Genomic DNA, 15,434 nt, shown 5'->3' on the forward strand with positions numbered 1-15,434 from the left:
AGATGGTCTTCATCCCTCCTGGGGTGGTGCCGCTCTTCTGTCTAGAAATATGGCACATAGTCTTAGAGTTTGCACTTCACTAACTGGGGCCCAGGTCAGGAAGCGGACAGATTGGCTAAACCGACTGTCTGCTAGCCGCCTCACGTCACAGAAAATCAGTTAATTCTCAGCACATAGAGACCCTTTCACCTTGATATCACACTATAGAGACTGTGTCTGTTCCCCGAACTAGAAAATACAAAAAAACATCCAAGGCAATTTAAGGGTAACAATTTAATTGATGTTCAACAAATAAAAAAAGATATAATACAAATAAACAAATGATAAAGTTTGGCTTAATGAATTTTTGTAAATGATATGATCACTGATCGTAACCTAGATGTGCTCTGTTTGACAGAAACCTGGCTAAAACCTGATGATTACATTATTTTAAACGAGTCCACCCCCCAAGATTACTGTTATAAATATGAGCCACATCCAAAAGGTAAAGGGGGAGGTGTTGCTACAATTTAATATTCAATATTTTCAGTATTTCTCACAGGGCGGGGGCTTATTGAATATCAGGTCCCTTTCTACGAAAGCACTTTTTGTAATGACAATAAACAGAAGTCTAGGGGTAGTAATGAAAATAATTAAATTAATATAACAACAACAAAACTTTAACTACACAATATAAGAAATGCCAAAAGAAACAAACAAGAAAAGAGCCAAAAAGAGACACCCCTGAGAGAACTATCCCACCGGGAGTGCCTACCCCAAATAATAGAGAACACTCTTAAATACTCAAACTAATGATCAATTAACAGGTTGACAACCCATCAAAATCCTCCACTCTCTGCTCCGATAGGATCAGGAGACTCAGGGTCGTCACATTATGAACTACTTTACTTCCAAGATCAATACTATTAGAGATAAAAATGTAACCATGGAGCTGTCAGCTACAGTATCGCATCAGTATCGCGCTATAGATCCCCTGAGGAACAATTCCACTCATTCTCTACTATAGGAGAGGAAGAAATTTATAAACTTGTTAAATCATCTAAACCAGCAACATGTATGTTAGACCCTATTCCATCTAAGCTCCTAAAAGAGGTGCTTCCAGAAGTCATAGATCCTCTTCTGACTATTATTAATTCGTCACTGTCATAAGGATATGTCCCCAAAACCGTCAAACTGGCTGTTATTAAGCCTCTCATCAAAAAAACAAAACTTGACCCCAAAGAACTAGTTAATTACAGACCGATCTCGAATCTCCTTTTTCTGTCCAAGATACTAGAAGAGGTAGTATCCTCACAATTATGTTCCTTCTTAGAGAAAAATGGTATCTGTGAGGATTTCCAGTCAGGATTTAAGCCGTATCATAGTACTGAGACTGCTCTCATTAGAGTTACAAATTACCTCCTCTAATCATCTGATCATGGTTGTTAGTGCTCTATAAGTGCTACTGGATCTTATCACTGCTTTCGACACTATCGACCACAATATTATTTTGAATAGAATACCAATTTGAAAAACTAACGGAATGCATAGTCAATATAAAAAAAACTGGATGATGAGTAATTTCTTAGTGTTAAATTCTGAAAAAACAGAGGTGTTAATTATCGGACCTAAAACCTCTGCATGTAATAACCTAGAACACTGTCTAACACTTGATGGCTGCTCTGTCAATTCTTCGTCATCAGTTAGGAACCTAGGTGTGCTATTTGATAACAATCTTTCCTTTGAAAGCCACATTTCTAGCATTTGTTAAACTGAATTTTTCCATCTCAAAAATATATCTAAATTACGACCTATGCTCTCAATGTCAAATGCAGAAACATTAATTCATGCGTTCATGACCTCAAGGTTAGATTATTGTAATGCTTTATTGGGTGGTTGTTCTGCATGCTCAATAAACAAACTCCAGCTGGTCCAAAATGCAGCATCTAGAGTTATTACTAGAACCAGGAAGTATGACCATATTAGCCCGGTTCTGTCAACACTGCACTGGCTCTCTATCGACTCCCTGATCAGTTCCCTGACTACTGAACTAGGGAGCTGATTGACCCACAGTCTCTACCGTTCAACAAACTTTTAGTTCAAACATAAACAAACACGGTGAGTACAGTCTTGCGTGACACTATGTCCCGAAAAACTCACTCAAACTAAAAACAAAACGTGTTAAAAACACTCATAAAGTGAATTCCTGCCGAAAACACTCACAATGCAAATAAATAACCCCTTTACCGGTGGGTTTTACCAGAGAAAACTCTAACGATCATTCTGTGTCACAGCTCTTCTCCGTTACTTCAGCTCTTTTTCCTTTTCTTTCTGAATGACCACTAATCATCCAATAAGATTCCTCTCTGCAGTATAGTAGGCGGAACAATAACTCTTACAGCCAATCAGATAAGAAAGGCTTTTCTTAACCGTATTTGCATACAGACTTTATAAAGGGGTTCACACTTTTAAAGGGACAATTACATTCAAACACAAACCCGTGTATATGTCCTATTGAAACAGGCACGTAAAGATTTATAAATATATTCAGTAACCCAAATTTACCCTGGGTTACACACACACACATATATATATATATATATATATAGCTTTGGATAAAAGCGTCTGCTAAATGACTAAATGTAAATGTAAATGTAATGTAAATATATATATATATACAGGTGCATCTCAATAAATTAGACTGTCATGGAAAAGTTCATTTATTTCAGTAATTCAACTCAAATTGTGAAACTCGTGTATTAAATAAATTCAATGCACTATAAAGCTAGTGTTTTTTTTTATAAAAAAAAGAAGATAAATATAGATAAAGTAGAATTAAAATAGAATGGAAAGTGCTAGAGTTAGAGGGTCAAATAAAGATGGAATAATATACCGTAGTAATATATACAGTATTTACATACATATATATTTTTCCCACTACATTTCATTATGAATTTTTTTTTCTTTAATACACATTGGCCACAATTAATCATACCCCATTATTCAATGGTTTTTGCAAACTCCTTTTTGTCAAGATAACAGCTCTGAGCCTTAACCTATAATGCCTGATGAGTTTGGAGAACACCTGACAAGAAATCAGTGACCATTCCATCATACGGAATCACTCCAGATACTTCAGATTCCCAATTTCATGTTGGTGCTTCTCCTATTCAGTTTACCCTACTCATTTTCTATAGAGTTCAGGTCAGAGGACTGGGATGGCCATGGCAGAAGCTTGGTTTTGTGCTCAGTGACCCATTTTTGCTTTGATTTTGATTTTGATGATTGTTTTTGGATCATTGTCCAGTTGGAAAATCCAACCTTGGCCCAATATAAGATTTCTAGCAGAGGCAGTCAGGTTTTGATTTTTTATCTATTCGTATTTGATAGAATCCACTAAAAATAGGCCCACAACATTAAAGATACAGCAGTATATTTCATTGTACACATGGGTACTTTTTCAACCCTGTGTGCACCAAACCCATCTTGAGTGTATGCTGCTAAAAAGCTAATTTTTTTGTTTCATCTGACCATAGAACCCAGTCCCGTTTTAAGTTCCAATAGTGTCTAGCAAATGAATATGCTGGAGTTTGTTTTTAGATGAGAGAATTTTCTTTTGTTGATCAACATGTAGGTGCTGTTTCATTTTTAAAAAGAAATTGGCTTTCTGACCCCATGACTCAACTATTTTCTGCAATTCTCAAGTTGTGATCCTTGGAGACTATCCTCCTTGCCTTGCTTTAAGACAAAATAGACACACATCCTCTTCCAGGCAGATTTGTAACATTTTCTGTTGATTGGAAATTCCTAATTATTACCCTGATGGTGTAAATGGGAATTTCCAATGCTTTAGTTCTTTTCTTACAGCCACTTACTAATTTGTGAAGCTCAACAAATTTTTGCTGCAGATCAGAACTTTATCCTTTGGTTATACTCATTGTGATGGATGATTAAGGGAATTTGGCCTTTGTGTTCCCTCATATTTATATTTCATGGCTGGGTAATTTCATTTTCCTAGTCACCCTGGCGTGCTAAAAAATGCAAATATGAATGGCAATATACTTTAGAGATATTTTACTCATATGATGCATTTATATAGCGCTTTATGTGTCTGCATTTTGATGTGTTCGACTTTTATTTTGACGGCGCTGAGATCGACAGCGCCTGAGCGCACGCCACTCACATTCTCCCTTGTTGGCTGTCGTCGTTCAGTTCTGTCTAATATGGATAGAAGTCTATCTAATAATCAGATAGAACTGTTAAACAAAGGATTCATTTTTAAAAAGAAATTGGCTTTCTGACCCCATGACTCAACTATTTTCTGCAATTCTCAAGTTGTGATCCTTGGAGACTATCCTCCTTGCCTTGCTTTAAGACAAAATAGACACACATCCTCTTCCAGGCAGATTTGTAACATTTTCTGTTGATTGGAAATTCCTAATTATTACCCTGATGGTGTAAATGGGAATTTCCAATGCTTTAGTTCTTTTCTTACAGCCACTTACTAATTTGTGAAGCTCAACAAATTTTTGCTGCAGATCAGAACTTTATCCTTTGGTTATACTCATTGTGATGGATGATTAAGGGAATTTGGCCTTTGTGTTCCCTCATATTTATATTTCATGGCTGGGTAATTTCATTTTCCTAGTCACCCTGGCGTGCTAAAAAATGCAAATATGAATGGCAATATACTTTAGAGATATTTTACTCATAAGAATTTCAAGGGGTACCAATAATTGTGTATTAAAGAAAAATATTTATTTCATAAAGTGATTTTCCCCCATTTTCACAATTATATATATATAATTGTTTGTGCTTTAATAGTTGAGTCAGATTGTGTTTGTCTATAATTGTGAGTTAGATTAAGTTCGAACCATATTCTATTAATATACAATGTATAAATCCAGATATTTCAATACATTCATGACAGGTACATTTGTTTCCAGGACCTGAAAAGCCCTCAAATATAGATATGGACATGTCCTTCACATTGATTAAACACCTAAGCAGCAATACCACTATTCCCGAAAAATCTCCTGCATTATTCTTTTCATTAGAGAAAAGCCAAAGAGAATTTTAGAAACACAACTAAGGTGGATCCTGTTACATATGTACATACAATTGAATCTGAAAGATTCATTAAGTAAACAGAAGAACATTTAGGTGCTATTTCTGGTATCTGGTGAAATGTTAGGCATAGCTATATCTCAAAATATTTAACTGATAAGTAATATATCTATTCTATTCTTGCTCTCCGCTGTTTCATCTGATAAAGCTTTAGTCTGTACTGAGATTTCTGAGATTTTCAGGGAAGCCCTGAAACCTAAACCCACTGGCCACTTATATTGTGGATGCATTACAGTTGCATTCACTGCTAAACTCGTAGGGTTGTCTGACTGAAATCCATTTTGCTGTGAAGAACACTGATATAAAATGTCTTCATTGTAGCTTTAATGAGTCCTCTATGAGGCTAAAACTTTTATTATGGACCAAAGAAAATTCTGATTGACAAAATATACCTGAATAACAAATTAAAATTCCACCTCTTGTCATGTAACAGTCATATGCATTTTCAAAATATTTTCATTTTTGTACATAATTACTGAAATCATCAAATTGTGACACTAATATAGAAACATTCATAATTCTGTTTTGCTGAAAATATAGAATTACACAGTCACTGATTACATACTGCACATACTGCATACTTTTATATTGTTTTATATTATTATTTCATGTTTTAACAATTTAACAGTCATATTATTGTCTATTGTTGTAATATTGTTTTGCTTTTTTTTTTGTTTTTTTTACAGCTTGCATGATTCTGCATTAATTTGAAATACTAAAAACGTGCATACCCAGTAAAATAATTTAAAAATAATAACATAAAACATACAATAATTTGTAAAATAATAACATGTATTTAACTCTACTGGTGAAATCAGACATTATGAGGACTTGCAAAAATTCACTGTAATATAAATTATATTCAGAATTATATAGTGGTTTATTATCATCTTTAAACCTTTAACTGATGAAAATGTATTTGGTGTCAAGCACATGAAAGGAGTGCTATCTTGCGCATTTTAGAAACAAACAGGTTAGATACAGTAGACATTCCCTGGCATTCAGGCGTGACTCTGACCTGCGACTGGTGCTCCTCACTTCTCACCACTCCCTCAACATGCAGAAGGTTCTTGGCCACACCCACACAGGGCAGATCTGACAGAACACCAAGATGACATGCCAAACCAAACTCTATGGAAAATAAGAGACAGAGAGAGTCAGAGAGAGAGGACTACCTACTGGGTTCTTGAAGATTCTTTGATTTATTCAGAAGATACTGCATCACTCACCCCGATAGTGGAATAGTCCATTCCCATCCACAAATAGCACCTTCAAAGGAAAAAGAAAAATCTCTTTAAAAGGTGAAATCTTTCTTTAAAGAGTGTTAAAAGGACAGTCAACCCAAAAAGGAAAATTCTATCATCACATACTCTCCCACGTTGTTCCAAACCCATAAGACTGGTTAATATTCAGAATTAGTGGTCGACCGATATATCGGCGGATATTTGGAATTTTATCAAATATCGGCCGATAAGTTTTTCTGTTTGGCCGATGTGTTCGACTTTTATTTTGAATGAATGAATGAATGAATGAATGATGCATTTATATAGCGCTTTATGTGTCTGCAGTATTAGCCCTACAGTTACAGCATGAACTATTATTTAAACCATTAGAAATATTATTTAAACCTTACTATTAACATTTTAAATAACATTTATTTACTTTATCTCACAATTCTGACTTTTTTATTCTCGCAAATGCAAGTTTATATCTCCTAATTCGGACTTTATAACTCGACTTAACTCAAAAATAGTGAGTTTGTCAAATCTGAGGGGAAAAAAGCCAGAACAGCCGAGTGGAAAAGAGAGAATGACGAGTTGTTTTTCCTTATTAGAATTGTGAGATATAACAAAATAATGTTCTTTTTAGCAACGTCATATGACCCCTTTAATACAGGTCTGTTAAAGAGAAACAATCATTTTATATAATAAAAAGATTTCATTTAGGATTTCTATTCACATGTAAACACATACACACAGTTCATCACAAACACAGAAGCTTGTGTGTGCACCATGCAATAGAACAAACATGGTTCTTCTGCACCATGCACGTATGTTTGATCTTCTGTGTTTACCATACATGATGTGCTCTATGTATGTGTGTTGATAATTGTTTATATGTAAATAAAACCCAAAATAAATATTTTTAGAAAATTATTTTAAATTATTTTAGTTTTTAAAAATTCAAATTTCAAAGATTAACCAAAGTCTTATGGCATTGGAACAAAATGGGCATCGTTTATCTATCGAAAGTAGAAACGAGCACACATATACATATATATACAGTGCTGCTTGAAAGTTTGTGAACCCTTTACAATTTTCTATATTTCTGCATAAATAAGACCCAATTCATCATCAGATTTTCGCACAAGTCCTGAAAGTAGACAAAGAGAACCCAATCAAACAAATGAGACAAAAATATTTTCTTTGTCATTTATTTATTGATAAATAAATCAATACTTTCTCCCACTTTGCTTCTTGTCGAAATACTGTCCTGTCACAATAAAGCCAGAAATGCCAAAAAAATAAATCTAAAAGGATCGCTTTTAGAGCGAGACGATTCGGAAGTTGTTAGAGAAGATCCTAGCAGTTTGGAACGCGCAAACGGAGGATCACTGGAGAGAAGGTTCTGAAGTTGTTACAGAAGATGGGAGGCACTAAGATTGTGGTCGTTGTTGCTGTTTCCAAACTCCCCAAATCCACTTCTTGCAGAAGTTCCTTGTTTCTCAGAACAACTTAGCTTAGCAGCTTAGCTCTTAGAGCACTTACAGTAGTAGCAACACAGCTTAGAACACATAACATTATTATTATTAATTAATTATTATAACTTAGCTTAGCACTTAACAACAACAACTTAGTACTTAGTACACTTCTCTGTCTCGAAGAAAACCTTTTCATCTTTTCTGAGAAGGAGGGATTTGGCGCCTTTCAGATCCAGTGTTGATTGGCCGATGCTGCCGGAGGTGGCCATGGTATGGCCCCTCTCTGGTATGAGGTCTATTTCCATAGTTTAAAGTCCAAGTCTTTAAGGTTTTTCCTATGCATAATTCACTTTCCAAACCAATTCCAGACTAACTTACAAATTGTGCTTAAAATATGAAGACCAAACATCAATGGGTAATGCTGATCATTGACCCATGAATTCATATATACAGTATATACCTTAATAGGTAAGGTTGCATTCAATGTTGTGTCACAAACAGCACTCATTAAGTATATACAGTGTCCATTTTGTGTGAATGCATGTGAAGATGTGTCTTTCCATTGTGGCTTCAGCCACAAGGCAAAACCGGTTTGGTCAGTCTGAGGTCATTCACACTTAAAATAGAATGAAGAACTGTGATCAGTGAAAGAGCACATGGTGATTGGATCAGTCTTTGATCAATGGAATGCTGAAGTCCTCATTCCTGCCTTCCACAAACGATGAGCTTGAGGGAGAACAAAGCAGTTCCTGTATGGGGGTTACTGTATGTTAATGTTACCCCCTCTCCACAAGAGGTAGTGCTGTTTATAAGTGTGCAGTCACTATTTTACAGATGTTACTTTCATTTGATTTATTTGCTGTATGGTAAAATATGTTTGCTATGTGGTAATTGTGTTCTTTGTTTCGATAAATTAGTACTAGTATCAGTGAAGATCACAATAATGTTAATAATGTAGTTTGTGTAAACAGCATGCTTACTTTTTTCATTTCAGATGTGAGAATAACAGTGTAAAAGAACCTGTTGCAAATGGCGCTTTTCCACTGCATGGTACGGCTCGGTACGGTTCACTTTTTGGGTTTTTTCCACTGGGTACAGTACCTGGTACCTGGTACTATTTTTAGTACCACCTCGGTTGGGGTTCCAAGTGAACTGTAGCATTACCAAAACGTGACGTGTAAACTCTGCTGATCACGGATTGGCCGGAGAGAATCTCTACCTGCATCACTGAACTTGCGACACAAACACAAAAGAACCGCTAGATTTAAATCAACACAGCCAGCGAAGGATTGAACGCAACTGTTTGGAACGAGCGCACCTTTTTTTAACAACCAAAAAGTTTTATTGTCTGTTGCGGAAGAACAGACGTTCCTCTGTCGTGGTAGTAGAGGCGACGCAACTATAATGACATGTGAATAATCCCGCCCACTCTAAAGCGGTACTGAACTGCAGTGGAAACGCAAACCGTGCTGAGCCGAGCAGAGTCCTACCACGCAGTGGAAAAGCGCCAAAAGAGAGCCAAAGCAGAGCAGCCCAGCCCACTCGGTCATGGAAAACAGAGACTGATGTTGACATGTTCCACAGGCTCTGAGATTCCTGCCCGCACAGGAACCTGGACCACAGCTAAGACCATGTGATGCACACACTCCCATGAGTCTCTTCAAGATGTTGTTCAAGTTTCCTGCCGCTGTTTTGGATATTTTGGATATGGCACGTCTTGACTCTTGTGTTTTTTTTTGTTCCTAATAAACTGTTTAACTGCAATGGCAAGTTAATCTCAAATTATTTTATGTGATAGTTATATATATTCTAAATGAACTACAAACAAAAAATATATAAATTTATTTTTTCCTCACATTCTTTCTTGTAGCAATTCCCTCTCAGTCACGTGCCTGACTGAAAGCCTCATTATGCAGCTCATTATGCTGGCCTTTGTCTTCTCAGGTGTGAATCATAGCATTATGCATGATCATTCACGCCTCTTCTCATATACCTTTTCTACACAAAAAGTGTCTTAGAAAATTTAAATCAATATATTGTTTTCTGTGAATGAGTAAGATGATTTTCACATAATTTTGAAGCAAAAGATCTAGACTTCAAGATCCAGTTCTCAAAAGTATTGTGAAAAAATGTTCTGTATGCGTTTTATGGCCTTATTTCAGTGACTTTAAAATTTTAGTTTTTCACTAAGCATGCATAAATGTTGTTTTCTCAAAAACACAATCACGTACATACATGCTGCTCGCATATTATTGTAGCCCAGTATGTGCTGGTTACAGTGTTATTAAACTTTAGCCATTAAAATTTTTATAAGCAACTGAAAAAAAGCACAAATGTCAGGGCATGTCAAAACTTCTCCAGGGCCCCAAAACACCCTCGGACCCCAGAGGGTTAAGGCACAAGCATCCTTTGTTGTCGACAAAGCCTGATCTCATCAGAATGAAAATCCACACATTGTGTGGAAAGGGGCTTGCCATCTTGCTGATGTTCACTCCCTGGAAAAGCCCCGTTTATTCTGATCCTGAACCATGATTTGTTTACGTTCGTGTAGCTGCATGAACCAATGGCGCTTCAACCCACCAAAAGGGGAGGAGCGGGCCTCTATATAAGCCGGCTCGGAGCGCCATTTCATCAGAATATTTCGACTGAAGCGACAGTCATCGAATCATGTGCAGCCTTATAGCACGGCAGCCTACGCAACACTTGTTCCCTTATCTCAGGGAACCAAGGTTACGTTAGTAACTGGGGCGTTCCCTTTCGAACAGTCTCTCCCATTGCGTTGACATGCTTATGAGGAATGCATCCAATAGCATCATGCTATAAGCATGTGCAGAACGAAGCAGCCCTGCAAGCTCAGCCTCAGAGCACTCTTACTGAGGGCTCCTGCAAGTATGAGCCAATAATGAGACCCAAGCCGTTTAGGCTGAGGACTACTTAACATAACCCTCTCCACTTATAAGGGGATTAGGTAGAATTAAGCGGACAAAATCCATGCCTGCAGGGCAGGGACGTCCAAGTTATAAAACCTGGATAAAATAGACAGTGACGACCAGCTGGTGGCCGCACAAATATCACCAATAGAAATCCCGCTGGACCAAGCCCAGGAGGAGGCCATTCCTCTGGTGGAGTGGGCCCTCACACCTATAGGGCACTGCAAGCCCACTGAGGCATAAGCCAAGGCTATAGCATTCACTATCCAGCGAGATAGTGGATAGTCTCTGCTTCGTAACCGGCAGCCCTTTAGAGCGGCCTCCGAAGCACACAAAGAGCTGTTCTGAGTGTCTAAACAGGCCAGAGCACTCAAGGTACACTCTAAGAGCCTGAACCGGGCAGAGTGGTTTGGGACCCTGCTCGCCATCTTAATTGGGGAGCGCCAGAAGGGTGATGACTTGTGTTCTAAATGGAGTGGAGTCCAACGATTATGAAAATACAGCAATCGAGATAAAATGATTATTGCACCATTCCACCCCCTTTCCAGCGGTGCGCTTTTGCTCCTCCATAAAAGCCCAATTTCACGTGCAAATCAGTAAAATCTTGTAACATGACTTTCCCAAAATGGGAGGTGCTTGATTTATTAAATTTTATTAGATTTATTAATGTCTTTAAAAGCATGAAAGAGAACTTGTGCTGTTCCTCAGGAAGCTTTCTGTGTATGCACTCCGACACGGAACAGAACACTGACATGTAAAGTCTACTTTTAGCTTAAGGAGCGTGCCTAAATGGTCAAATCAGTACCGCCGCTCCCTATACGCAGAGTACGCAGTTTGCGTAGGGCACCAACTCCCAGGGGGGCACCATCCCAGTTGCTCAAAAAAACCGTGACGCGCCATTCCCGCATCCGCGCTCGCGACCGCTCACACCTCATGTTTGCGGCTGAATGCAAATGTTCAAAATTGATGGACAACTATGCCCGTGAAAAGACATCAGCAATCCGGCGCCGAGAGAAAAAAAAAAAGGGAAAACGGAGCCCGTGCATCACTTTCAGGCACATACATAGTCCTGTGAAACTTTTTTTGGCTGTTGACGTTAATAATGTGTTTTAATGTCGGTAATAATTTCACCACCACCAACGAATCTAATATTCTCTCAGAGTTTCCATGTTCCCTTACGAACATTATGGTTTTAACACGAATAAAACCAAAAATCATGGTTCTTGTAGCCACGGTAACCGCAAATTAATCATGGTTTTGTTACTTCAAATAATAATTTACAAAGAAGTATTAAGATGATTATTTTTTGTGGTTATAAAAACAGACCTAAGCCAACAATAGCCTTTCAAATGACTTAAAATGCATTATATAAAAACAATGATGCCATAATGATTGGTTAATTAATAATTATATGGTTTCATTCAATAGCACTGTTAAAATACATAATGTAATACAAAATAAACAATTTATGTACATTACATGTTATTACAAATGCCTGCAATGGGATCCAAAGGCCATGTAATTGATGCTGCTACACTTACAGGACAATCAAATCCTTGTTTAATAGACTATTGACCAAACATTGAATTCAAATATCCACTTAATCTTTACTTTTTGGCCACCTTTTTTGCTATATATAGATGACACAGCCACTATAATTTCTTCAACAAAAAACATGTGGACATCACAACCCTTACAAAAATTAACCATGGTTTTGTAAAACTGCTTAGTTTTCTTTTGCATGATTTCTGAATGCTTGAGACTATATTAATACAGATATACAGACAACTGTATTAATAAAATCATAAAAAAATCATTTGTAAATAATACAATTTATTTATTTATTTACTTTTATATTTTATTAAAGTTCTATTTTGACCCCTATAGTAGGTGTATTTTTTTTTTATTGTTTGTTTGTTTTTACTTCCATAATATTTGAGGGAGGGGGGCCCAACAATACAATCCTGCTTTGGGCACCCATTTGACCAGCAGCGGCCCTGGGTCAAATACATGCAAAAATGTGTCAAAATGCCGCCGCATTTGGTGATTATTCACATAAACCCTTGTCAGTTATGTAATAACTGAACGTAAACAGTTGAGAATGAAAATACGTGCATAAGTCAAGTCAAGTCACCTTTATTTGTATAGTGCTTTATACAATACTGGTTATGCCAAAGCAGCTTTACAGTGTCAAACAGGAAAATAGTTTGTCAATAATGCAAGAAGACAATAACGGAGTCATTTTTCAGCTAAAGCCAGCTAATTGATGATTCAGTGATGTCATCATCCAGTTCAGCTCTCGTCCAATAGTGTCTGTGCAATCTGTCAAGTGTCCCCAACTAAGCAAGCCAAAGGCGACAGTGGATGGAAGCTTTTTCACAGAACTTTGCTAAAGCAGCACGTTACAGTGGTGAGGGAAAAGCTCCCTATCGCGTGTAATCACAACAGTTCAGGTATCTACATTGTTTTAGGAGATTACAAAGATTACCCGAGTGTTTTTGTTTAACTCTGAAACAAGAAATGTGGAGTTATCTGTTTTTGCCAAAAAAAAAAACAACAACTGTTGGAGTTATCTGAGTAGTATGTAAAATGGTGCTTATGTCAATTTGATTGATGGTTTTGACCTTTTGACCTTTCCCCTCCCCCACGCGGCCCCTCCCCCATGTCACGACCACCCACGTTGGTTGACCTCGTGACCTGTTAGATGGTCAGATGTGAAAACAGGGCATATGTGAAATTCCGACGTCAACCTATGACCTCCGGGGGAAGACATATGATGTTTGTTCAGATGTATGTATGTGTCCAGCGGATGACAGGAGATAAATGAACTCCTGAGGAATGTTTTTGTAGATTTTAATGGTCCGTTCCCACATCTGGGGGGTTTCCCCATCTGGGGTCCGTGTGTCCGGTTGCATTCCAAGTCAGGGCATTTTTGCTCTCTCTCACTCTATGGGAGATGTGAGAAAGATATCGGTTTTAAGGCCAATAATAATTCTGTCAGATCATGAAATCATATCACAATATGTGTGCCCACACACATATAATATGTTGACTATTTAAAAAGATTCTCAACATAATAAAATAATTTAAATAAAATATGTAACATGACTAATAATGAAATTGGGGATAAATCAATAAATAAAGAAATACAATTCCTCTTACATTTTTCCATGAGAAAGTCTTCCTCCTAGTGCAGGAATGACCATTCCGTGAATGAAATGTTTCCCAAAAACCTCTAAAAAAAAAAAAAAACCCTCTCTCTCGCTCTCTCTGTCTCTCTCTCTCTCTCTTACGCACGTGTGCACATTCAATCGTCCCGAGTCTTATTCTCTTCTTTTAAATGAAAATAAATTAATTAATTATGTGATCGCACATGATATAAAACAAAGCAAAACATTTACACTAGTTTTAGTCATCGCTAAAAATATAAAAATGTCGTACATTTTACCAGGATCGGGCAAAATATATAATTTAACAGGCCAAACGATATGGGCTATTGGGGGCTACATGTCCGGACATTTCATTGTCATGTTTTATGCAGACTTTACATTGACATAATTCAATTCAATTTAAATCACTTTTATTTTTTATATCTTTTCACAAAACAAGTTGTTACAAAGCAGTTGAACAGATAAACATCATATTTAGAAACTTTAATATTTAGATTTACATTATATTCATTAATTTTATACACTATCATCCCCTAAACCTACCATCACAGTAAACTTTCTACATTTTTTTATATTTTCAAAAACATCTAGTATAATTTAGAATTTAAAAAAGCTGTTATGCTCATGAGGACAATCATTTTGAGTATTACTACACTCCATTATGACACCCCATAGACATAATGATTTTTACTGTACAAACTGTACACCTACCCATCACACATAAATTCTGCATACATACATTTTTAATAAAATATTGTTTTTAAGCCATCCGAATTATGAGGACTCAAGAAATAGCCTCATAAACACATTTGCATTTTTATATCAGTGTAATAACCATGTCAGTATACAAATTTGTGTTCTGATCAATATAAACAAGCACACACATAAACATTTCAAGCTAAAGAGAGACTTATCTCTATTTTAAAGAGTATGGAAATAAATAATTATATATGACAGCATGTTTTAAACTAAAGCAAATCATTCATCATGCAATTAAAAAAAGTATTCAAGATTTAAGTTTATTGAACGTATAAAACACATTATTCTCTTCATTTAAATAAATAAAATGTGATTATATATAACATACTTTATAAAAAGAAACATTTACTATAGTTTCAGTTGACAATAAAAATGCTTTGCATTATTCTGGGAGCGATGATAACCAACCAGAAGTTTAATTAGGAAAAGCTCCTCTGTCTCTCGTTCTAACCCTTACCCTCACTTTCTTTCTCTCTCTCTTTCTCTCACAGACATACACACGCGCGCACACACACATGCCTTGGTTTTTGTTTTCTGGGGACACTCCATAGGCGTAATGATTTTGTACTGTACAAACACCTACCCATCACACAAAAATTTCTGCACATACTTACATTTTTTATTTAATATTGTTCGTAAGCAATCTTAATTATGAGGACTCAAAACTCAGAAATTTACGTTGTTATATCAGAGTAATACCCATGTCATTATACAAATTTGTGCTCTGATAAATCATATAAACAAGCACACACACACACACACACACAT

At 36.5% G+C, this 15,434-nt stretch overlaps 1 protein-coding gene across 5 annotated transcripts in view; it reads right to left on the bottom strand.

Annotated features, from left to right (window-relative positions):
• LOC107701213 (endonuclease V) overlaps nt 1–15,434 on the bottom strand; it is a 147,199-nt gene that overhangs the window by 75,034 nt on the left and 56,731 nt on the right. For all 5 annotated transcript variants that reach the window (XR_001635623.1, XR_001635622.1, XR_001635621.1 and 2 more), the window contains exons 3-4: nt 6,336–6,375; nt 6,125–6,237 (exon numbers count right to left, since the gene is read on the bottom strand). Coding sequence is in view for 2 of the 5 variants with exons in the window: in XM_016503174.1 (XP_016358660.1) it covers nt 6,125–6,237; nt 6,336–6,375 (153 nt within the window). In the remaining 3 variants the exon portion in view is untranslated. The remainder of the gene's footprint in view (nt 1–6,124; nt 6,238–6,335; nt 6,376–15,434) is intronic.

This window comes from Sinocyclocheilus anshuiensis, unplaced genomic scaffold, assembly GCF_001515605.1.
Source record: "Sinocyclocheilus anshuiensis isolate Anshui unplaced genomic scaffold, SAMN03320099.WGS_v1.1 scaffold1522, whole genome shotgun sequence".
In the NCBI taxonomy this organism is placed as follows: domain Eukaryota; kingdom Metazoa; phylum Chordata; class Actinopteri; order Cypriniformes; family Cyprinidae; genus Sinocyclocheilus; species Sinocyclocheilus anshuiensis.